Source organism: Sceloporus undulatus, chromosome 1 (genome assembly GCF_019175285.1).
Source record: "Sceloporus undulatus isolate JIND9_A2432 ecotype Alabama chromosome 1, SceUnd_v1.1, whole genome shotgun sequence".
Taxonomy (NCBI): Eukaryota; Metazoa; Chordata; class Lepidosauria; order Squamata; family Phrynosomatidae; genus Sceloporus; species Sceloporus undulatus.
In genome coordinates, this window is record NC_056522.1 from 381,158,955 (window position 1) to 381,183,114 (window position 24,160).

The 24,160-nt window shown below is 53.2% G+C and overlaps 2 protein-coding genes across 2 annotated transcripts in view; both read right to left on the reverse strand.

Annotated features, from left to right (window-relative positions):
- Positions 1 to 11,132, reverse strand: part of LOC121915628 (cytochrome P450 2H1-like) — a 31,461-nt gene extending 20,329 nt beyond the window's left edge. The window contains exons 1-6 of the mRNA XM_042440034.1: positions 10,939 to 11,132; positions 8,921 to 9,033; positions 8,056 to 8,218; positions 5,097 to 5,237; positions 4,423 to 4,583; positions 1,207 to 1,377 (exon numbers count right to left, since the gene is read on the reverse strand). Of these exons, the coding sequence (XP_042295968.1) occupies positions 1,207 to 1,377; positions 4,423 to 4,583; positions 5,097 to 5,237; positions 8,056 to 8,218; positions 8,921 to 9,033; positions 10,939 to 10,981 (792 nt within the window). The 5' untranslated portion in view covers positions 10,982 to 11,132. The remainder of the gene's footprint in view (positions 1 to 1,206; positions 1,378 to 4,422; positions 4,584 to 5,096; positions 5,238 to 8,055; positions 8,219 to 8,920; positions 9,034 to 10,938) is intronic.
- Positions 11,133 to 13,297: 2,165 nt separating this feature from the next.
- Positions 13,298 to 24,160, reverse strand: part of CWF19L1 (CWF19 like cell cycle control factor 1) — an 11,332-nt gene continuing 469 nt past the window's right edge. Inside the window, exons 3-14 of the mRNA XM_042461570.1 lie at positions 23,709 to 23,793; positions 23,105 to 23,206; positions 22,147 to 22,361; positions 21,056 to 21,174; positions 19,717 to 19,801; positions 19,278 to 19,418; positions 17,667 to 17,784; positions 17,016 to 17,095; positions 16,305 to 16,514; positions 15,554 to 15,673; positions 14,354 to 14,451; positions 13,298 to 14,007 (exon numbers count right to left, since the gene is read on the reverse strand). Coding sequence (XP_042317504.1) covers positions 13,863 to 14,007; positions 14,354 to 14,451; positions 15,554 to 15,673; positions 16,305 to 16,514; positions 17,016 to 17,095; positions 17,667 to 17,784; positions 19,278 to 19,418; positions 19,717 to 19,801; positions 21,056 to 21,174; positions 22,147 to 22,361; positions 23,105 to 23,206; positions 23,709 to 23,793 — 1,518 coding nt within the window. The 3' untranslated portion in view covers positions 13,298 to 13,862. The remainder of the gene's footprint in view (positions 14,008 to 14,353; positions 14,452 to 15,553; positions 15,674 to 16,304; positions 16,515 to 17,015; positions 17,096 to 17,666; positions 17,785 to 19,277; positions 19,419 to 19,716; positions 19,802 to 21,055; positions 21,175 to 22,146; positions 22,362 to 23,104; positions 23,207 to 23,708; positions 23,794 to 24,160) is intronic.

A 24,160-nucleotide genomic window follows, 5' to 3' on the forward strand; every position in this document is an offset into this window, starting at 1 on the left:
GCCCTGCAAGAGTGCGCAGGGCAAGCGGAAGTGCTGCCACGCGCTGTTGTTTTCACGCCACGTGCCGCGGCAAGACCATGGTGGTGGTGCTCACAGCAGCGGCAGTGCGCAGTGCGGCGGTTGCAGCAGCACGTGTGCGTCGAGCACCGCAACAGCTGCGTGGAGCAGCAGCCGCATCAGCTGTCATAGCCACCCGCAGTGGCAGCTGACCCGGGGCAAACCCGGGTCACTGAAGGAACCAGGACGGGATGACCCCGCCCAGTTCAAAAGCAGGATTGTCCTGCCCCCAGGCGGGATATTGCAACCCAATCCAGGCTAAACATCCCCAGCTCACTAAACCGTTCTTCTTAGGGCCTCATGGTTTTGTAGCCCTTCACCTTTTCATAGAATCATAGAGTTGGAAGAGACCACAAGAAGGGCCCTGATCCAGTCCAACCCCATTCTGCCATGCAGGAAATCCAAATCAAAGCATCCCCAGCAGATGGCAATCTAGCCTCTGCTTAAAGACCTCCAAGGAAGGAGACTCCACTACACTCTGAGTAAGGAGTGTGTTCCACTGTCGGACAGCCCTTACTGTCAGGAGGTTCCTCCTAATGTTGAGGTGGAATCTCTTTTCTTGTAGCTTACATCCATTGCTCCCTTGGGTCCTGTTCTCTGGAGCAGCAGAAAAGAAGCTTGCTCCCTCCTCAACATGACATACCTTCAAGTCTTTAAACAGGCCTCTCATATCACCTCTTAACCTTCTCTTTTCCAGGCTAAACATCCCCAGCTCCCTGAGTCGTTCCTCATAGGGCTTCATGGTTTCCAGGCCCTTCACCATTTTAGTCTCCCTCCTTTGGACACATGGCTCCAGTTTCTCAATGTCCTTTTTGAATTGTGCTGCCCAGAACTGGACACTTAACAAACTTAACCCTTTGTTACCTGGAAAGAAGGACCTGACCGAGGGAGAGACTCCCCTTGAGCACACCTTTGCACAGGACAGAGTGCACAACACAACCACAATATAACCACCTGCTGGAAAGTGTTGCTCAGAGAGGCTCCCACAATGGAGGGCCCCCAGCATGGCTGTGCACATGGCCCCACGGCCCCACGCAATGCTCCAAACATAGCCGCATGTCCTCCCTGTAGGGCCAAGGGGTCTGCGACTGCCTTTGCAGAGGCCCCCAGAGAGGCTGCCCCGTCTCCTTCCATCCCCCCCATCTTTACCTGCTCCATCTTGAGGAGGAAGGCATCAATGAAGCCCTGAGGGGCCTCCGGCTGTGGGGCCTCCTTCTTCACCCTCCTTGAGATGAAGTGCCTCAGTTCGCTGGTATTCCTAAATATTGTCTGGTGAGACCCTGGAAGGTAATCCAGGACCGATGGGAAAACGTTGTATAGCTGGGGGGGTGGGGAAGGGAGAGAGACAAGGAGAAGCTTCTGAGTACCTGGGCCTCAGGTGCACGGCTCTGCATGCGTCATTCCCTGCCCTTGGTTTTCCTTTTGTTCCCATGGTCCACACATATCGCCCCTCTTTTCCTAGCAAAGACCGCTTTCGGGTGAACCATCACAACCCACCATTGGCTGAGGACCCCCTTCTCTTGGTGGGGCCCAAAATGTGTTGGCTCCCTTTTTGATGGCTGACTAGCAGGACCCATTTGGGGCTCCCTTCCTGGGGTCTGGGGGCTTCCTGCAAAGAAGGCTCATAGACGGCATTGGGGACAGAGGCTGCCCATGAGAGAAAGCAGAGGCTGCCCAGTGCCATGAAGGGGGCAGGCGTAAGGGGAATCAGTGGTGGCCTTCCCCTCCTCATATGGACGGGTCACCCCACCAAGAAGAGGGACACCGGCCTCCGCTGGCCCCACAACATGCAACACACACAGAGTGGGAGTCTTTCTCTGCTGCTGGACCCTGGGGAAAGTGGCTTCCAGTGTCGGGACAGCCTCCCTGCGGCCACCAGCAAGGAGCCCCTGCCGGACCCAAGCACTTGCCCCTGGACTCTCCTTGTCCGGCTGCAGAATTGCCAGAGGGAACCGTTGGGGTGGGGCAGGGGGGCAGGATCCCCACAGCCATTTGGCACTGTGCTGTCCTTCCTGGCCACATGCAGATGCCCTCTCCCTTGCCACTACTGCTCATTCATAGGCCCATAGAATCAGACAGTTGGAAGAGACCAGTCCAACCCCATTCTGCCATGCAGGAACTCACAATCAAAGCACTCCCTGGAACAGTTGGCCATCCAGCCTCTGTTTAAAGACCTCTAAGGAAGGAGACTCCACTCCACTCCGAGGAAGGAGTGTGTTCCACTGTCGAACAGCCCTTACTCTCAGGAAGTTCCTCCTAATGTTAAGCTGGAATCTCTTTTCCTGGAGCTTGCATCCATTGTTCCAGGTTCTGTTCTCTGGAGCAGCAGAAAACAAGCTTGCTCCCTCCTCAATAGGACATCAATTCAAGTATTTAAACAGGGCTATCATATCACCTCTTAACCTTCTCTTCTCCAGGCCAAACATCCCCAGCAATTCCCTAAGTCTCCCCTCATAGGGCTTCATGGTTTCCAGACCCTTCACCATTTTAGTCTCCCTCCTTTGGACACATAGCTCCAGTTTCTCAACATCCTTTTTAAATTCTGGTGCCCAGAACTGGACAGTGTTATTCCAGGTGGGACTTGACCAAAGCAGAATAGGGTGGCACTATTACTTCCCTTGAACTAGAGACTATACTTCCATTGATGCAGCCTACAATTACATTGGCCTTTTTAGCTGCTGCATTGCACTGTTGACTCGTGTTCAACTTGTGGTCTACTAGGACTCCTAGATCCCTTTCACACATATAGCTCTCCTTAAGCCAGGTGTCCCCCATTCTCATAGAGTCATAGAATCCTAGAGTTGGAAGAGACCCCAAGGGCAATCCGGTCCAACCCCATTCTGCCATGCAGGAACTCTCAATCAAAGCATCCCCTGTGACAGATGGCCATCCAGCCTCTGCTTAAAGACCTCTAAGGAAGGAGACTCCACTACACTCCGAGGAAGGAGTGTGTTCCACTGTTGAACAGCCCTTACTCTCAGGCAGTTCCTCCTAATGTTGAGCTGGAATATCTTTTCCTCTCATTTGCATCCATTGCTCCATTGTCTCTTATTTTCTGGAGCAGCAGAAAACAAACTCCCTCCCTCCTCAAGATGGCTCCTTTTCATCCTGGACAGAAGTGACCAGTGGGGTGTCCAGTGGGGCTCTGTCCTGGGCCCAGTGCTATTCAACATCTTTATCAATTACTTGGGGGACAAAATTTGGGGCATACTTATCAAATTTGCAGATGACACAAATTAGGGGGAATAGCTAATACTCCAGAGGACAGGATCGAGATTCAAAATGACCTGAATAGACTAGAAAGCTGGGCCAAAGCTAACAAAATGAAATTCAACACGGAGAAATGTAAGGTATTGCACTGAGGGCGGAAAAATAAAATACACAGATATAGGATTATGGGGGGCACCTGGCTGAACGGGATACTTATTCATGTGAAAGGGATCTGGGAGTCCAAGGAGACTATAAGTTGAACTTGAGTCAACAGTGCGATGCGGCAGCTAAAAAGGCCAATGCGATTTTAGGCTGCACCAATAAAAGTATAGTGACTAGTTCAAGGGAAGTATTAGTGCCACTGTATTCTGCTTTGGTCAGGCCCCACCTGGAATATTGTGTCCAGTTCTGGACACCACAATTTAAAAAGGATGTTGTAAAAATGGAATGTGTCCAAAGGAGGGCAACTAAAATGGTGAAAGGTCTGGAAACCCTGTCCTATGAGGAACGATTTAAGGAGTTGGGGATGTTTAGCCTGGAGAAGAGAAGGTTAAGAGGTGATATGAATGCCCTGTTTAAATACTTGAAGGGATGTCAAATTGAGGAGGGAACAAGCTTGTTTTCCGCTGCTCCAGAGAATAGGACCTGGAGCAATAGATGCAAGGTCCAGGAAAAGAGATTCCAGCTCAACATTAGGAGGAACTTCCTGAGAGTCAGGGCTGTTTGACAGTGGAACTCACTCCTTCCTCAGAGAGTAGTGGAGTCTCCTTCCTTGGAGGTCTTTAAGCAGAGGCTGGATGGCCATCTGTCACTGGGGATGCTTTGATTGAGATTTCCTGCATGGCAGAAGGGGGTTGGACTGGATCAGGGCCCTTGCGGTCTCTTCCAATTCTATGATTCTGTGATTCTATATCCCTTCAAATAATTAAACAGGGCTATCATATCACCTCTTATCCTATATCCATTTCATATTTCCACCCTATGTGCAGTTGAATTTCACTTTGTTAGCTCATTGGGGGGCTGTATCTGTTCTCATTGCACCCCTTCTCCTGTGGCTTTTCCCACCTGGGCAGTGGGGGGCAACACCCTCCTGGCCCATAGATCCACCCACCCACCGACCTGTGGCTCCCCCCCCGTGGCATCCCCAGAACATGCCTTGGTCATAGTGGACGACTGGAGTCGGGCGTTCTCCTCCAGGAGGTGAAGGAACCTCAGGAACTCCTGGTCTTCGTAATGAAAGCGGCTGCCGAAGGCGACTGCACAGAGGATGTTGGTGGTCACCTGGCTGAGAAGGAGCGAGGGGTCCAAGGGCCTTCCTGGCAGGGAGACAAAGCGGGAGCAGAGCAGCTGGAGGGCAGGGATGCAGAGGGCATGCCAAGTGACCCCCAGCCAAGAAGAGAGGGCCCTGAACAGTTGCTATGTCTTTGTGGGTCAGCTAGGCTGACCTGACAGGCCCCCTCCCTGTTGATGGCAGGCAGAGAAGGCCCTGGAGCATTGCCCCCTTGACCTGCCCCTCACCCACAGCTTTCCTGGAGGTCTCTCCACTGGGCAGGACTCAGAGCCTGGCCCCAGAGGCCATTGCCATGCGCTGGGTGGCCTTTGTGGGGCCATGCCTGGCGATGGGGTGGGGTGGATGTGGCTCTGAGGAGGGGTCCCCTTCTCCCGCTTGGAGGACCGTTCCCAAGACCCCTTGCCCCAAGCATGGCGGCCACAGGGAGCCCTTTGCCCCAGTGCAACTGTTGCCCTGCCACGCAGCACTTGTGGCCAAAGGGTTCCAGCGAGCCAGCCTTTTGGGATGGGGCCACCGGGTGCCTCCTCTATCCCCTTACCCTTCATGCTCCAGAGCCTCTCCACCAGGAACCTGGCCTCCTCCTGGATCCTCTCCTCCGTCCATTTCTCCAAATCGCGCAGCGTAGCGGTGGCAAACTGACGGAGCTGCCTCCATGTCTCCCCGTTGCTGAACCCGATGCCTGGGGCCAAGAGGAAGGAAGGCCGCTGGTGGCCATGAGCCCATGGAAGCCACAGCCATGTCCCACGCACACATGCCTCCCACCTGGCACTGTTGCCCCACAGCTGCTGCTGTCCCAAGGATATCCTGGTCCCCCTCCACCTGCCTCCCACATTGCAAAGGCCCCATTGCTGGCCCAACTCAGGGAAGGGCCTGTGGAGAAAGAGCCCCAAAAGAGTATCTCTGTTTAAATGCTAGACCAGTGAAAAGCAAGGCTGCTCCTGCTGCTGCTGCAATGCACTATATTCCGACATAAGATGAAATCCGAAAAGAAAGAGACCCCCCCCCTTGGCCAAACTGCCAGAGCCTGGACCACACAAAGAACAATGTTTGGCTTCTGTCTGGTCTGTTGCTGCAAACATGGAAAGAAGAAACCAGAGGGGTCTGGCTGGCCAGTTTGGGCAACCGGTGACTTTCACCCCATGAGGACAAAACTGGAGATACCAAGAATTTGGTAACCTAAGCCCAGGATTGCTTACAAGGGAAAGATCTTTGTTTGAGAGACCGAAAGTGCACTGGACGCATCCCAAATAAAGAGGCCCAGGCCATGAGAGGTCAGCACTGCACAAATGATTGCTCTGAACACCTTTCACTGGCTGTCTAGCAGAGTTTACAGCAGACTTATTGGCAGGCATCAAAAAGCGCTTATGGCAGCACTGAACTTCAACAGGGAGAAATGTTAGGTACTTGACTTAGGGCGGAAAAATGAAATGCACAGATATAGGATTCATAGAATCATAGAATCATAGAATCATAGAGTTGGAAGAGACCACTAGGGCCCTGATCCAGTCCAACCCCATTCTGCCATGCAGGAAATCCAAATCAAAGCATCCCTGACAGATGGCCATCCAGCCTCTGCTTAAAGACCTCCAAGGAAGGAGACTCCACTACACTCCGAGGAAGGAGTGTGTTCCACTGTCAAACAGCCCTTACTCTCACGAAGGTCCTCCTGATGCTGAGCTGGAATCTCTTTTCCTGGAGCTTGCATCCATTGTTCCGGGTCCTGTTCTCTGGAGCAGCAGAAAACAAGCTTGCTCCCTCCTCAATATGACATCCCTTCAAATACTTAAACAGGGCTCTCATGTCTCCTCTTAACCTTCTCTTCTCCAGGCTAAACATCCCCAGCTCCCTCAGCCTCTCCTCATAGGGCAAGGTTTCCAGACCCTTCACCATTTTAGTTGCCCTCCTCTGGACACATGGCTCCAGGTTCTCAATGTCCTTGTTGAATAGTGGTGCCCAGAACTGGACACAATATTATTCCAGGTGGGGCCTGACCAAAGCAGAATACAGTGGCACTATGACTTCTCTTGATCAAGACACTAGACTTCTATTGATGCAGCCTAAAATTGCATTGGCCTTTTTAGCTGCCGCATCACACTGTTCGCTCATGTTCAACTTGTGGTCTACTTGGACTCCTAGATCCCTTTCACACGTAGTTTCATTCAGCCAGGTGTCACCCATCCTATATCTGTGCATTTTATTTTTCCGCCCTAAGTGCAATACCTTACATTTCTCCGTGTTGAATTTCATTTTGTTAGCTTTGGCCCAGCTTTCTAGTCTATTCAGGTCATTTTGAATCTTGATCCTGTCCTCTGGGCTATTAGCTATTCCCCCTAATTTGGTGTCATCTGCAAATTTGATAAGTATGCTCCCAATTCTGTCATCCAGGTCATTGATAAAGATGTTGAATAGCACTGGGCCCAGGACAGAACCCTGTGGGACCCCACTGGTCACTTCTCTCCAGGATGGAAAGGAGCCATTGTTGAGCACCCTTATGGGGGACACCTGGCTTAAGGAGACTTCTACGTCCGAAAGGGATCTAGGAGTCCAAGGAGACCACAAGTTGAACATGAGTCAACAGTGTCATGCGGCACCTAACAAGGTCAATGCGATTTTAGGCTGCATCAATAAAAATATAGTGTCTAGATCAAGAGAAGTAATAGTGCCACTATATTCTGCTTTGGTCAGGCCCCATCTGGAATACTGTGTCCAGTTCTGGGCACCACCATTAAAAAGGATGTGGAGAAACTGGAGCATGTACAAAGGCCACCAAAATGTTGGAAGGTCTGGGAAGCCATAAAGCCCTCTGAGTTGAGAATTAGGGAACTAGGGATGTTTAGCCTGCAGAAAAGAAGGTTTAAAGGTGACATGAAGCCCTGTTTAAATATTTGAAGGGATGTCATATTGAGGAGGGAGCAAGATTGTTTTCTGATGCTCCAGAGAACAGGACCCAATGGAGCAATGGATGCAAGCTGTTTGACAGAGGAACACACTCCCTTGAAAAATAGTGGAGTCTCTTTCTTTGGAGGTCTTTAAGCAGAGGCTGGATGGCCATCTGTCAATGGGGATGCTTTGATTGAGAGTTCCTGCATGGCAGAAGAAAGGGGCTGGACTGGGTCAGGGCCCTTGGGTCCTCTTCTAACTCTAGGATTGTGAACTAGAAAAGATCCTAAAATGCAAAGATATACAACTGAGCACAAAAGTCAGAATCATGCAAGCCATGGTATTCCCTATTCCAATGGATGGATGTGAGAGCTGGAGAGTCAAGAAAGAAGATAGGAAGAAAATCAATTCATTTGAGATGATGGGGAGCTGGAGAAGAGTGCTGAGGATCCTATGGACAACAGCCAAAAGGACAAACCAATGGGTCCTAGAGCAGCTCAAGCCAGAACCCTCCCTGAAAGAAGCCAAGATGACCAGACTGAGGCCGTGGGAGCTCCTCTCTGGACTCTGCCCTGGGCCTGTCCCCCTCCTCCTCCATGGACCTTCCGGAGTCAAACCTGTCCCGCCGGCCAGTTTGTCCAGGATGGGGGTCATTCCTCTGGTGCCAAAGTCCTCCCCTCGGTCCAGCAGGGCCTCCCTGACCACCTCCTGCCCATAGAGCACCACAGCCCTCTGGGAGCCCAGGTGGATGGTGAACACTGGCCCAAAAGTCCGGCTGAGCTGCAAAGGGGGAAACACAGCGGGGAGGGCAGGGGTCAATGGATGGAGAGACGGATGGATGGCTGAGAGCTGCTCACAGGCACCAGATGTGCAGGACCCCCAGCTGCCTGCACTTTCTCTGGGCAACGAAGAGGACCTTGCTCCAGCCTACCCAGCCATTTTGTGTGGGTGGGGGTGAGGGGTAGATATATAGCAGCCCTCACCCCCTCTCCTTCCCACGATGGTCCGCTGGGCCTTCAGAATTTCCCACACTCAGGCTTCCTGGGCCCCCTCCCCAAACCCACCCACAGCAACAGCCCCCCCCCCGGCATGTGCGACCCCCTCCCAGCCCTTGCAGCCCTGACTCCCCACTCAAGCTGATCCTTTGCCTTTTCCTCCCTTATGGCTTTTCCCAGGGAAAGGAGGGAGGAAGAAGGGAATGAAAGGCAGGCTATAAAAGGAAGGAAGGGAGGAGACAGGGACGTAGCCAAGGGGGGGTTCTTGGGGTCCGGACTCCCCCCTTCCGTTAGATAAAATGGTGTGTGCTGCTGCGCCGCCGCACCCAAGCCCCATTATAATGGTGGCACTTAGTTTGGACCCCCCCTTCCCAAAATCCTGGCTATGTCCCTGGAGGGGAGAAGATGAGGATCCCTCTAAATCCCCAACATAAACCAGGAGCTCTGTGTGAAGAGTACCCATGCGCACATGCTGTTGCCTACTCACCTCCTCCACAGATTTGGGGAAGTTCTTGGTGTCCACCTGCAAAATATTCCCAAGGAAGGGCAGCGGCCGGGGGCCTGGAGGGAGGCGGGGCCCCCCAGACCCATTTTGCCAGCCTGAAAGGAGAGAGGGGCAGGTAGGCCAGAGCAGGGGAGAAGAGCCCAGCAGCCCCCCAACTCACAAACACTGTAGGGCTCCATGGAAATGGCATGAAGGGGGGCCCACTGGCCCCAGGAGTGAGGGGCAGCTACCCCACCAGCTGCCCAGCCAGGTCTTTTGAGGGGAGCCAGAGGGACTGTTGGGGCACACAGACAGGCTGAGGCTCACCCCGGGAATCACTAAGGGGCAGCCTAAGGGGGGGTGACCCCACCGCTCTTCAAACATCTGCCTTAGGCCAGAAACCGTCTCTGGGGTTCACCTGCACCCCCTTAAAATGGTGGGAGAGATGGCGAGAGCGGGGCAAGGCTCGGCAGGAGGAGAAACAAGAGGCCTTTTAATATGCTTTTTCCAATATTAAATTTTAAATAAAAATAATTCTTTCAAATTCTTTTTCCGTTTTCTTTTAAAATATCACATCTAAGCAAATTTTCACTTTACGCACATGAAGACGTACATAGAATCCTAGAGTTGGAAGAGCCCCAAGAAGGGCCCTGGTCCAGTCCAGCCCCCTTCTTCTGCCATGCAGCAACTCTCAATCAAAGCAGCCCCATTGACAGATGGACACCCAGCCTCTGTTTAAAGACCTCCAAAGAAAGAGACTCCACTATTTTTCAAGGGAGTGTTCCTCTGTCAAACAGCCCTTACTGTCAGTAAGTTCATTCCTCCTAATGTTGAGCTGGAATCTCTTTTCTGGGAGCTTGCATCCATTGTTATGTGTTCTCGTCTCTGGAGCAGCGGAAAACAAGCTTGCTCCATCCTCCCCTTCAAATGCTTAAACAAGGCTCTCATATCACCTCTTAACCTTCTCTTCTCCAGGCTAAATGCACCCAGCTCCCTAAACCACTCCTCATAGACCTAAAAGATCTTCCTAATGTTGAGCTGGAATCTCTTTTCCTGCAGTTTGCATCCATGGTTCTGTGTTCTAGTCTCTGGAACAGCAGAAAACAAGTTTGCTCCCTCCTCAATGTGACATCCCTGGAAGTATTTAAACAGGGCTCTCGTATCACTTCTCTTCTCCAGAAAGTCCACAAAGCATGAGGTCTGGATCTCTCATCAACCAACCCCAGGCTAAACAGACCCAGATCTCTAAGTCTCTCCTCTCGGGGCTTTGTGGTTTCCAGACCCTTCACCATTTTGGTGATCCTCCTCTGGACACATGGCTCCAGCTTCTCAACCTCCCTTTTGAATTGTGATGCCCAGAACTGGACACAGGATAATTCCAGCTGAGGCCTGACCATGGTAGAATGGAATAGCATTGCGTTTAGGCTGCGCACATGATATTGAAATTTGAAGGTATAATTTTAAAGTGGTTGGTTGTTTATATTATGTTGCCGTAACATATGGTGATCAATGGGTATTCAGATGTACAAGTGGGTTCAAAGCACATGAAGAAGGGCTCTGGATGGCACGGGGTGGGAGGAGGAAGAGGCCAATGGGGGGAGGGCAACCCTGTGTGGGACACTGGGCTCCCAGTATCAACAAGAGCCCCCTCACATGCATCCCCTCCCCAGTCAGACCAAAGAGAGAAGGGGGGGCACAGGCCCTGACCCCCCAGGCCTCCTGCCCCTCTTCTAGTGCCCCGCCCCCCCGGGCATAGTTCAGAGATCCAGGGGTCCATGTGGAACCAATGCCCTCCTTCCCTCCTTTTGGGGAAGGGGACCAGGGTTCACTTGGACCAAGAAGTTAGCCAACCTTGCAGAGACAGCACTGGCAGGACCTTGGCACGGCAGCTGGTCAAAGGAGTCTGTGCAGAGCAGGAGGTGGGAAGGGGGCAGCTATAGCTCTTGGAGGGCAAAGGGGGGGGGGGAGGGGGAGATCCAGAGAGAGAGAGAGAGAGAGAGGCAGGGGGGTTTCCGTCTCACCTTGGCGCACCAGAGCCATGGTTGCCCTCCTCGCCCGCTGCATCCTCAGCCCCAACTAGGTCCCAGGCGGCTGGGAGCGGCTCCTGGGTGGGAGGCAAAGGGCCCTCAGGGTCTGTGGGTCAGCAGCCTTTGCTGGTGGCCAGGTGCCCCCTTTCCCCCTATCCAGGCCCAATGCTGCCTTTCTGGTTCCTGCATCAGCTGAGCGATCTCTGCAGGAATTCTGGCAATGCTGCCTCCCATATTACCTGTCAGACCGGCTCCAGTCCTGAGTGAATTGGACAAAGGGATCCAGAGTGGGGTTGGGTGGGTGAGGAGGCCTAAAATCTGGCTGAAATCACTGGGGGACGGGGGGGCGGTGCAGTGTCCCCCTTTTCTGGCCTAGAGAGGTGGTGGTGGGGGGGGTCTCCTTCTCTGGGCATCCCCAAAAGAGGCTGGTCCATCATAGGCGGAGGAGGGCTAGTTGGATCCAAAGGCCCCTGGGGACCCCCCCCTAAGTCTCCTGTGTTGCTGCCCCTTATGCCCCAGTTGCTCAGAGGGGCCCAGGATTTGTGGGGTGCCTCTGCCTCTTTGCTGCTGTGATGCACAGGCCACACGTGGGCTCCTTCTTGCTCTGCAGCTTGGTCTCCAGGCTGTTTATGTGCAGAAATGCAGCTCCATCCGAAAAAACCCACTTTAGGACCTTGTGTACCTGGACTGAGAAAGGTTTATGCTGGGAAGGAAGGAGGGAGGGAAAGCTCAGGCCACAGAAGAGGCGCTTGCACTTAGCACTGGGCAAGGACCCTGCAGCAACTCCAGTTTAGAGAATGACCCCAAGTGGGTCTGTTCCTTTTCTGCCTTTCTTTCCTGGAGAGAGACAATTGCGGGGTACAGACTGATGCTTTGCGGCGGTCTGCCCCCGCCGCCGGCTAGTCCGTGGGGGAGCCGGAGCCTCCACACGGCGCGGCTCCCCTGCGGACTGAAAAAGAAGCTCCAAAATGGAGCTTCTTTTCAAGTCGCGTTTGCGACGTAGCGAGGCGCCAGGGGCGCACTCGCTACGTCACAAAGGACGCGACGCGTATGGACGCTCAGCGTCCGATACGCAAAGATGGCGCCGGCCATGTAGAAGGGCCAGCGCCATCTTGTACAGACAGAGTCTGTACTGTACTAGGCCCAGGGGCGTCTAAAAGAGACACCCCTTTTTTAGTGCAGAAAGCCTCAAGTCCTTTGGCACATCATCTATGCTCCAACATTCCTCAAAAATGACGGCAAAGTATTCAGAGAACACACCACCAAGTTCCTCGCAGTGGTTTCCAACCTGTGGGTCAGGACCCCTTTGGGGGTCAAATGACCCTTTCACAGGGGCTGCCGAAGGCCATTGGAAAACACATATTTGCACATAGCAATGAAAATAACTGAGGCAGCAGCGTCTTCCACTGTCTAACCACAATTAGTGTCAGTCCTACAAAACAAGGCAGCTAAATTGTTTTGCTAAAGACCTCTGATCTGGTCTAACTCCCTTAAAGCTTTTTAAAAAATATATTGTTAAACACTACATAGAATATACAAAATCAACGACATCTCATCATACGTAAATCTACCTACATATATACGAATAACTATTCTTAATCTACCTTACCACATTTTATTTTAAAGACCTATCTACAATAAACATATTATCTTAAAAATCATAGTTAAGTCTTTATAATTCCTGAATTCAGCCTACTTTCTTATCTTATCTATCCCATCGCATATTCCCCCTTGTTCCCATTTCCTTCCTTCCTTTCTTCCCTTCATTTCATTCTCTCTTCTCCTTCTTCCATTCCTTTCTTCTCTCATCCATTCTTCCCAATTCATTTTAATTTCTTCTCTTCTAAACCCGGCCTTTCCTTCTTAACTTCACTTACACTAATATTCTTTACTTAATTTTCTCCCTTAAACTCCCTTAAAGCTGATGACCAAGGGGCACAAAGCTCCCATGAGAACGGAAGGTCAGAGGCCAAGAAACTTGGAGCAGCCACCCTGGCGGTCACTTCCTCCCTTCCTTTGTGGTTGGCCACTTCAGCAACCAATGAGTTCTCCTTAAGAATTCTGTGGGGATGTGGGTTGTTATCCTTCCAGCCCCCTCCTTCCCCAACACACCAGGAGGCAACGCTGCCCCCTCGCACTCGGTCCATCCAGAGGGCAAAGGGGTCCTTCAGCCTCCCGTCTGTCCCCCAACGGTCACTCGCTCCCCTCTGGAGCCACTAAATATCTTCACAGCACAAGCCACTTCTCACACTCAGAGCTCTTCCCAAAGGCCAACATTGGACTGGCACTCTGTGGAGCGTCTGCTTACCAAAGGGGGGGGGGGGGGGCTGAACAACAACAAGAAATTCATGGGGAGTTTTTAAACTGTAAGAGCCAGTCTTTTATTCACAACATTTCTCTTGCAAAACACTTGTATGGGTACAGCACCCAAACAATCCAATGTAGGTTCAAAAGGAATCTCCCCCCTCTCCATCTACATGCTGGTGGCGTCCAGCAGCCAGGCAAGGTGTTTCCAAGTTTCCTGTCCTGTGGTGGGACGGGGGGTTGTGCATGTGCCTCGCCACTTTTGAAGGGGTGGTGCACCATCTGGTTGCCACAGGGGTCCTCCGTCAAGCAGCACTTGTGGGGGTCGAGGAGGGACTCCACAGGAAGCCCCAAGCCAAAAAGAGGAGACAGAGGAGGGTCCACATGACTGACTGTGTGTGAGAAAGAGTAACGCACTTGCCCCCACTCATGGTCATGGAAAGGCTGGACCCAGCAGAGTGTCTTTGGCTGGCCATACTCCTTTCCCCCTCCAAGGGCGGCCAGAGTCCTCCGTCCCATCAAGAAAAGCTCCATCCCTCCACAAAGTGCCCATCCCTGGAGGGCAGGGGAAGGATGCTGCGGGGCCACAGCAGAGGAAGGACTGGCCCATGCCCTCAGTCCTCCTGGGCAAAGTCAAAGGGCTCAAATGCTTGGCGGAAGTCTTGGGCGGCCGCTGCTTCCTCCTCCCGCCCGGCCTGGCAGCTCCGCCAATCGGCCCGGGCGGGCATCCTCAGAATGGCCTCACTGGCCAGCACCTCTCTGGAGGAAAGTGGGTGTTAGGAGAGGGAGACAAGGAAGGAGTCAGTCACACAGACCCCAACTCTCCCCAAAGGCTTCCTGGCTGGGCATCCCACCTCCCCTGCAAAGGGACATGGCTGATGATGTGTTGGGAAGACAAGGTGGACAGGTGGGAAGGCAGTGCCTGAAAGCCCAAGGGGGAAAGTGGGGAGCCAAAGACCATGGGAGGGGAAGGGAGGGAGGAGATGAGCCCCCCACCCCACACAACTCTTCCACCCTCACAGCCAGGCACTCTCTGCCACAGGGCTGGGAGCAGAGGGTATCTATTCCCCAGATAAACAAACTCCACACGAACTGAATGGCAAACCTTCCGAACTGCAGGGGGAAGTTCTTCCCAATCCGATGGAAGAGCTTCTCTCCGTTATCCAGCTCCACATAAAAATATGGTGTCCCTGGCTGAACAATCTGCAGAAACAAAATAAGGAGGCCTATTTCTATGGTTGAGAATTCCCTCCAGTTCACCCGAAAAGGGCTGGAGGGCAGTGAGAAGGTGAACAAGGACACCCCCCTGGCCAGCCACATGGGCTTTATATGGAGCAATCTCTGAGGTCTCACATCCACACACCCATACCGGAAGAGGAGGTGGTCCTGCTCTCTCTGACAGCCCCCCCCCCCTCAAAAGAAGCTAAGGGAGCCATGAAGGTGTGAGAGGAGAAGCGGAGAGGAGGGATTGGAAGGACCAGCCCCTCAGGGCAAGCTCAGGGGGCTTTCCTTGTTCCTACAGGACCTGAGTGGCCTGGGGGCTAAGGCACAAAGAGAGGACATCCGCCTCCACGCTTCCAATCCCTGCATGGGATCCCCCAGGATTAGGGATTCCTCCCAAGGATGGGTCTGAGGCACATAGAGAGGGGGCAGGAAGCAGCAGAGGGTCTGATCAGCATGCTCTGCCCAGGGAACGAAGGACATGGGGCCTGATGGGCCTCACTGGAGCAGCCTCTGCCTGCAGAGCTGCTTTCCCCACATGGGTCCAAAGACCACCAGCCTGAACCCCCCCCCCCGGGACAGAAAAGGCTGGGCTGGGCCAGAAGTGGGTCTAGCAAAGCCAGCTGCCCCCCATCAACCCTGACCAGGGCAGAGGAGTCCAGCAGCCCCCTGTCTGAAGGCGGCAGCCCAACCCAGGGCTTAGTAGGGGACATTCAGGAGGGTTGCTGCTTCAGCCAAAACAGTGAGAAAGGCAAATTCTTCTCTCTGCTCTTGGTGCCAGGGAGCATCTACAGAAACAATTCCTCAGGTCGGGACACTGGGAACATAAGCAGAGCTGTGCGGGAAGGAGGCACCACTGAGAAGGATGCGATGGACAAAGAGGACCCTGACCCAGCACCCTTCTAAAAGGACTGCAGCGTGACTGGCTGTATGAAAAGCAAACAAAGGCAGGGGCTTTCCTGGTTGGGAGGTGCAGCTACTAGTCACAAAACTGCAGGGAAGCCTTTGAGGGAGGGAGGAGGGAGGAAGCCCCCCAGGACCCAAATGTGGGGTGAAGGAAGCCAGATCGGCTCCTGCCACTGACCTGCTTAAGGGAAGAATGTTCCGGGATCTCTAGCAACTCGATCTGCTGTTCTTCGGCTTGGACGATGAAGGCTTCCTTAATGTCTTCTGTCAAGCAGCTCTGCTGGGGGACTGGGACCACCTGGAGGGGGTTTTCGCAGCACTTGACAGTTAACAAAGGGGCACCAAAGCCATGGAGGCACGTGAAAAGTCCTGCCTCGTTCCATCCTCCTCCCTCCGAAAGCCAAAAGCACATCACGGGGGCTGAAAACCCCTCAGCAAAACTCTTCATCATGGCAAAAGGCAAACACCTTGCTTGCAGGCTTAAACTTATGAACTTTTTTTTGGGGGGAGGAACCAACATCACCACCCCCAAGGAAGGAAGGAAGGAAGGAAGGAAAATAATGCCTCCTTCCTGTAGGAGCAGAGCAACTGAGGAATCCTTTCTCTTCTGACCCTCAGTTTGCTCCCTCCCTGATGCTCTCTGTGGCAGCCAGGTGCCACCCAGACACTGCTTCTGGGTGGCCAAGGAGCAATGCCACAATTACGCTGCCCCCACCCCAGAAAAACCCTGGCAGAAGCAGAGAACCAGTTTGCCTGGGAACAAAATGGGAAAGGGACAAGATGGGTGGAGGGTCCAGGGTCCTTCCGTAACTGGCAGGCATTGGGGAGACCGTCTCCTCTCTGCCCCCTTTGCCAAGATCTGCCCAAGGAGAATGGAGAGGAATTGGGCAGCCAGAGCCACACTGGCACCCAACCGGGAGCTGCTTCACCTGGAGCTGAAGGTGCTGACTCCGGTAGTTCCTCTCGTACACCACACACCTCTTCTCCCTGGCCCTGAAGAACTTCTGTAGGGCTGCCTTGTACTGGTTGACCTCTTCCACCACCTCTGACGCCAGCTCCACCATTGACTGATAATGGCCAATGGGCAGAATGAGGACGTGGTCAGGGGTCAGGCCCCCTTTGGCCAGAGCCAAGTAGCACTGGGGGGAAAGACACAAGGCAGTGCTCAGCCAATCACCTTCCCCACAGCCCTCCCTGAGCCTATGGGAAAGCAGAGAACAGCAGTGAAGGGGCAAGACCATGGGATTAGACCCCCGTCTTTGGAAGGCTGCTGGCCTGGCTCCCGCTAGCCAGCTCACAAACATGAGGCCAAAAAGCAGGGCTCCTGAGACAATGATGGGGATTCAGAGGCAGCATCAACGGATGACCCAAAGGAGAGAAGAGATCAGCTGACAGAAAGCCAGCCCTTTAAAGGGAGGAGAAGGAAATAGCCCTCAGGAGGGCCTCCTGCCCTGACTGTGGATCAGGTCCAGGGAAGCTTTATTCCACCTGGACTGGAGGAGCTTGGGGCACTGGACCTTCCTTCCACAGGGCCTTTTTGGGAGCCCAGAGAGGGGGTTCAGGGGCACCTCCCCCAACCCTAACCCTTCTGCACACTCTCCTTGAACCCTCAACAGCATAGCGCAGGAAAAGAGACTCACGTGGGTACCAATGCTGACCACCAGGTGCTTCTCCACTTCTGGGCTTGCCAGGCAAAACCAGCAGGCAGCTGTCGGCAAGGCTTTGGGATGGAATGGCACATTGACATTATGTGGAGGGTGGTGGCAGGCTGAGCCAGGAGCATCTCCTCCCAAGAAGAAGGGGCTCTGGGGAAGCCCAGCCAGCACCTCTTCCCTTGGGTCCTGCCCTTTTGCAGGCACCATCAGCGCCTCCTACTCCTTCCTAGAGCCACCAAGGTCCCCACACAAAGGCCCCGCTTCTGCTTTCTCTTCTTCTTCCTCTTCCCTAAAGCCCAGGCAGGAGAGGTGCCCTGTCCACCCTTGTCTCCAGCCAGGGATTTCACCGCTTTCAGCACACTGACCTCTTTTTTCTCAGGTCCCAACCAGCCCAATACTGCCCAGGGGCTACCAAGGAATCCAGTTGCCTTCTCTTTCTCCAGGAGGGATGGCGGTGGAGAGATCAACCTGTTCCCCTCCACTTTTGTCCACAACCCAGGAAGGCTGCTGGGCCCCACAAAACAGCTGCAGAAGCAAATCCAGAACCCTCCACCGGAGTGTCACTGCTCCGCAGCCCATGCCTCACTGAGGCTGTCAAAGGCACTTTCCTCCCCAGGAGATGAGACTGGTACTCACGAGGTTTGCCTGGGGGCCGTTTGGCCTGTCGGCCTCCTCTCCCTCCTTCTCCTTGTCGCTTCCTGCTTTTGGGCTTGCTGCTCAAATCGAAGAAAAACTGGGAAACTGGCTCATCCCCCTGATCACATACAGGAAAATGGAAGGAAGGGGGAAAAGAAAGAAAGAAACGGAAGGGAAGGGAAGGGAAGGAAGGCCTCTAGTTAGAAGCATCTGCGGCACAGGGAATTTGCCTTTCTCACTGTTTTGGCTGAAGCAGCAACCCTCCTGAACATCCCATACTAAGCCCTGCTCCAAAGGGGCTGAAACATGACCCCAAAGAACCCCAGAGCAAAGGGGAGAAGAAACACTGTGATGCAGAGCACGCTGGCTTCAATTTGGGCAGGGAGGCAGCCTGCTCATCAGGGTTTCTGAGGAAATCTACAAAACTATCCCAATGCAATGCAATGTTGAAAAAGAGCTCTTATTATTAGTTGCACAAAAAGAGGGGAGTGGTGGTGGGTCTGCACACACCTCTGGTCAAAAATCATGCCCCAATTCCATGCTCTTTATGAGAGTCCTTTATGGAAGGTATGAGGCATCTGATGAGTTTGTGTGATCAGAGAGAACAGTAGTCCACGCAAAGAATAACTGAAAATCCAAGGACCATTAATAGCCCTGGTGGCCCCCGCCCCACCTGCCTCCTTGCCTCTTCACCTGCTTGTATGCCTCCCACACCTGCCAGCCTCCCCCCACCTCTGGCAGGCAACCATGAGAAAGTCACAGAATTCCTCCACTTCGCACCAGCCCCTCTGCCAAAGAAAGCAGAGCAGGCCTTCCTCTTGCACAGAAAGAGATGGCTTAGAAAAGAGATACGCAAGTGACCAACAAGGACTTCAAGCAAGTAAGAAACTGAAAATGGGAGCATGAAGTAGGTCTTCCCTTACCCTCACCCCCCTGAGAGGCCCACTGCCCCATCTCTCCCCCAGCACCAGCATCTCTGCTGCGAACTACAGTAATTGGGCAAGCGCTACCCTCTTCGGGAACCCTCTGGACAGGCCAGAGCCAGAGCCAGGATGGGCTGGGATCAGGCATGAGGCCAGAGAAGGGCCTGGTCTCAGCAGCCTCCTCACGCCTCCGGCTCATTTGCCACAAAAGGAAGAGCAGGATATCTCTTTGCTTTAAAACCACTCTTTTGCCCTAAGGCCAAGGTATAGAAAACCAGTGTGCATTGTTAAATCCAAAGTATTTGAATGAAATTTTAAAATTTAGTTATGGTCATTAAATTGGATGAGGAGTGGACTATTTAGGTTTGAGAGTGTCTAAGTTTCATGGCTTTTGCTGTGTTTATCTCCTCTCCTGCCCCTTCATCTTATTCCAGTCTTTCTAACAACTGCTTACTCAGCTCTTAAAATTCTTGACTGTCTATTATGCCCAAGACCTGCCCCAAATGGCTGATGTTTTCTCTCAGTATAAGATCTTTCTCTGATCCAAGGCAGCTATCCCACAAGCTGCTCCAGAGTGCAGTTAGGGAGAGACCACTTTCCATGCTCCAATACCCTGAAGAAAGAAGAGCTTCCATAACTGAACAAGGGGGCCAGCGCAGACCCTCTCCGTGCCCTCTCCCCCCAGTACCTTTGCACCTGGCAGCAAGTGGGACCCAATCTCTCTGCCCCCAGGCTGCCGGTAGGGGTTCTCTGTGACATCTTGAGGTTGCTTGACCAGTTCTGCTGAATCCATGGAAGCCATTGGAAGGATGTTGAATGCATAGAGGTACTGGAAGAAAGTAAATATTACAAGAGAAGAGAATCCATGAAAGCAGCAGGATGGGATGCCCTTTCCTGGTGTTCCAAAGGACAAAAGAGAAGGGTCCATGTGTCCCAGAGGGGGAGGCAGGTGGCTGCTGGCTAGCTAGGGAAGAACCTTGCCAAGCACTGGAGGTGAGGACAGATGAAGGGAAGCGCTCACCTCCTGGGACCAAAGGGTAGGACTCCAAAATACTGACCCCAAAGCCAAGCCAACTCACAAATGCCAGTTCAAATCAGAGAGGTAATCAGGGAGAGCCCATTCTTACTTTCCTCTGCTCTGTGTTGCCCACGTTGGCGAGAGCAATGAATCGGCTGACATGCTGGGCAGTCTCCTGGAGGACAACATGGTTTCTGCAGGAGGCAACCAAGATGCATTTTGCAAGGACTGCAAAATGACAACACATACCAAGGATCACACCATGAGAAATCCAGACTGAGCCTGGCTTCCTCTGGCTATGCATTCAAGTCCATGGCAACAGAAATCAAAGGAACGTCCTCTAAAACTCTCTCCACATCTCAGGACTACTTTTCAGCAGTGGAGGGGACAGAGAAGCGGGGTGGCAGGTTGGAACAGTTGGTACAGTAAGCAGATATTAGAATCCCATGAACCTCGAGAAATCAGGCTGTCAACCAGGCCAGGCCTACAGAAAAATCTAGACACTAAAAGCTCCCAATTGTGGAAATGTCTGTCTCTGTGAAATTCTGCAATTGTCGTTGCCAGAACCAAAGGTGGCTCCTCCATTCCATTTTGACCCCAGTAGTTTGTCACATGAACCAAGATGGCAGCCTACCTGTGTCATCAGGGGCTAGCCTGAAGATAGAGCGCCCTCCCTCCATAACTGTCATCTTTCGGCCAGTGAGGGAGAGAATAGGCTGGCCCAGCTCCACCAGGGCTAGCCTGAAGAAGAAGAGCCCTCCCTCCGGTCCATCTGCCTTGGTCCAGGCCTCAGAGGGAACAAAGAACTGCTGGACCTGATCCCTTCCCCCCCCCCCCATTCCCTTCTCCTTTTGTGTCGTGTCTTTTAGATTGTAAGCCTGAGGGCAGGGAACCGTCTATTATCCCCTCTGTTGTAAACCGCTCGGATTCCCAGTGATTGGGTGGTATATAAATAAATAAATAAAACCTATTATTATTGTGCAAAGTTTCCTACGAATGGCAAAAACAATCAACCCCTTTCGCTGAGATGCCCATTAATTTTTCCCTTACACTCTGTGTGCCTGATCCCACCCCACCCTCCAGATGCCCCAAGTCATGCATGGCTCTGGAAAAATTCAGCTTCCAGGAGTTCCAGGATGGTTAGGACAGGATGAGAGGAGGTCCAGAGAAGGGCCACAGGTGGATGCATTGCCCCCACAGTGAGGGCAGAGGCTGCCCCAAAGCAGCACAGGGATGCTCTCCTCTCTGGGCCACTGAGGAAGATGCATGAGTCACAAAAAATGGGAGCAAGGGGCTGCTCTTGGACTTTCTCCTTTCTTTTGGGCAGAGAAGGGCTCCAAGGAGAAAGAGCTAGTCTAGCCAATGTCCCCTCCTTCTGCATTAAGGTATGCCAGTTGGCATGGTTTGGTGGGAACAAAATTCCACTCGCATTCCAACGTTCTACGCACCTGTAAGGGAGCCTTTCGTAATATACCTTCTGCAAGGCAGCAAAGTGGTACCTTGGCTTTAGGGTTGTAGCTAAAAGAGAGACCAGTTCCGAGCCACATGTCTTGCTGTTGACAACTCCCTGTGAGAAAAACCAAAGACACTTCTGTGTTTCTGAGAAGTTAAGGAAAAGGCAGGGATAGAGTGCCAGGCGACAGCTCCCTGGTCCCCAAAAACTCCAGGTGAGAGAGAAAGATGCCCATTAAGCTCCAAGCCTGACTAGAATTCACTGGAAGAAAGCAAGCTAGCAAGCCAGCCCAGAACACCAGACTCTTGTGAATGACAGAGAACATTATATTTCAGGTAAAGTATCCAGTTTTATGAAACACAACTAGACAAACTTCCCACTGAACACTGAGCTGCAAGTGAACATCTACTGCTAGTCACAGTCGGCCAGAAGCACCATTCCTCATCTGGCCAACCCTCTGCCCTATGTCCCTGGCTCCCTGCCTGGGTCTTTGGAGAGGGAATCATAGAATATATGGGGAAATATTCAGCTTCTCAGGGCTCAAAATTCTGGGCACACATAAGGACACCTCCCCAGACTTCAGAACTGCCCTCCTGAAGAAGCTACTAAAGAGCCCTGGTGGCACAATGGTTAAATACCTGTCCTACAGCCACTCACTCACAAACCACAATACCAGCCAAGGGCTCCGGGTCGACTCAGCCTGGCATCCTTCCATAGGTTGCTAAAATGAGTCCCCAGCTTGTTGGGGGCAATTAACTTACAGTTTGTAAACCACTTAGAGCAGTGATCCCCAAACTGTGCCTTTTAAGAGATTTTGGACTTCACCTCCCAGAAGACTCAGTCATGTTGGGCAATAGTCTGGAATTCTGCGGGCTGAAGTCCAAAATCAAAAAATTTGGGGACCACTGGCTTAAAATATTGATAAGTGGTACAAAAACATACTTGCTATTACTACTTGCCCACCTCGTCCCCTGGGAAGTCCCAGACTACATCTAAGGCATCATCAGATAACCAGATCAGGAGAAGCTTTGCGGAGCACGGCACAAGAGCCCAGCTCCACCCTTCCCCTCTAGGCTAAACACTCACAGGGTCATTTCCAAAAGTCTCAATGCCTTTGGGCCAAGGAGAGGTCAGCAAGATGTCCACACCTCTGAATTTGGAAGTGGAGAGCAAGGAGGCCTTAAGGTCAGCCACGTCCTGGGCGCTGAAGCAGTGGGCCGGAGCTGGCTCTTGCCTGGACTCGGTCCCACTCAGGTAGGCAATTTGCAACCCAGAGGCTCCACTGAAGATGCCTTTGCGCCCTACACACAAGGAAACAGAAAACACATGCGGTGAATGCCCCAGAGCCCTGGGCAACTGGACCCTTGATCTCAGAGAGAGAAGGGGTCGAGCAGGAAGGCAGCCTTTCTCCAGCCCACGGAAGATACTGAGGAAGGGATGAAGAGAAGGAGGGAGGGAGCTATGGTCCTCCCTGTCAGATGGCCCAGAGCCAGGTGGGCGGTACTGGTGCTTGATGAAGAGACCAAGGAAGCACCAGACCTCTTCAGGAACAGCCTGGGGATGCAGGACCAGGAGGGCCCTGGGTGGGAAGTGGCCTGGAACACTGCTTCTGGCAGCCCCTCCTGGTCTCTCCAGCAGGAGCCTGAGGAGCAAATCTTGCCCCCAAACCTCCCTCTAAGCAATGGGCAGGGGCACCCCTCTCCCTCCAGCCTGAAGGTCCTTCACAAAACCAAAGAAACAATTCTGGTTAATGCATGGCAGAATGGGCATAGGCTGGGTAGCCCTTCTGGCCTCCTCCAGGTCTTGGCTTCTAAGCAGCTGCAGCCACATAACTGACAAAACCCCCACCGTGATGGTTTGAAGTCAAAAGAGAGAACTCGCACAACCCCCCTGGCCCCCAGGCATCCAAGAGCAGCAGCTTAGGAGTCCCTTCTTTTCCACACTTGGGACCCCCAGGCAGCCCCACCAAACCCCACAAGCGGGGGCTGCCTGCTCTCCAGGGAAACCCTGCCCTGCGCTTTTGGTTCCAGGGCTTCCATCTCACCCAAGTAAGTGATGTTCTCAGCCAGCTCGCACCCACCGGCATCCGGGAAATAGTGTGCCGTTTCATGGTTGTTGGCACCCAAGACGTACGTCTGTATCGGAGCTGCGGGAGACAGAGGCCAGCCTGCGTGAGCGCCAGAGAGGAAGGCTCTGCCCAAACGCCTTTCCAAAGGGAGAGATGCAGGCCCAGCTCTATTGGGCCTGGCCTGGACTGAGAAGCAGGGCCCTCTCTCCAATCTGCCTGCCCTGGTCCAGGCCTCAGGGGGAGAGAAGAAATGCTGGACTCGATCCCCTTCCCCACCCATCTTCTACTTAAGCCTGAGGGCAGAGAACCGTCTCATTAACCGCCTGAGAGGCTTTGTGGCTGAAGAGTGGGGTATCAATGCTGTAAATAAGTGAACCGCTGCCCTTTCCTGTCTGGCTGGAGGGAAGAAGGCCTTTGAAACGCATGGCTCTTCTGGAAGGCAATCCCTGCCAAAGACCTTCAGAGCCAGGCTCTTCCCGGAGCAGCAGCAGAGGAGCCTGCGCTCTCTGCCAAGGGCCTTCCGCCAGGCAGGTGCCACCAGAGGGGCTTTGGGGGCGGTTCTGGTCTGCCTCCAACTCACCCTTCTTGGTGCCCCTCCGGAAGTCCTCCCAGTCGGAGGACGGGTCGCCAGCAGAGCCAAAGAAGTTGCCCACGCAGAGCAGCAGCTGCAGGGAGAGAGGGAAGAGGAGGAGGAGGGTGAGTGGGAGACCCCTTCCCCTTCCTCCCCTCACTGCCTTTCCCTTCCACTCTCTTTCCCTTCCCTTCCCCGTCCTTCCTCTCCTCTTCCCTGCCCCTTCTCCTTCCCTTCCTTTCTGTCCCCTTCCCTGCCTTTCCCTTCCACTCTCTTTCCCTTCCCTTCCTCTCCTCTTCCCTGCCCCTTCTCCTTCCCTTCCTTTCTGTCCCCTTCCCTGCCTTTCCCTTCCACTCTCTTTCCCTTCCCTTCCTCTCCTCTTCCCTGCCCCTTCTCCTTCCCTTCCTTTCTGTCCCCTTCCCTGCCTTTCCCTTCCACTCTCTTTCCCTTCCCTTCCTCTC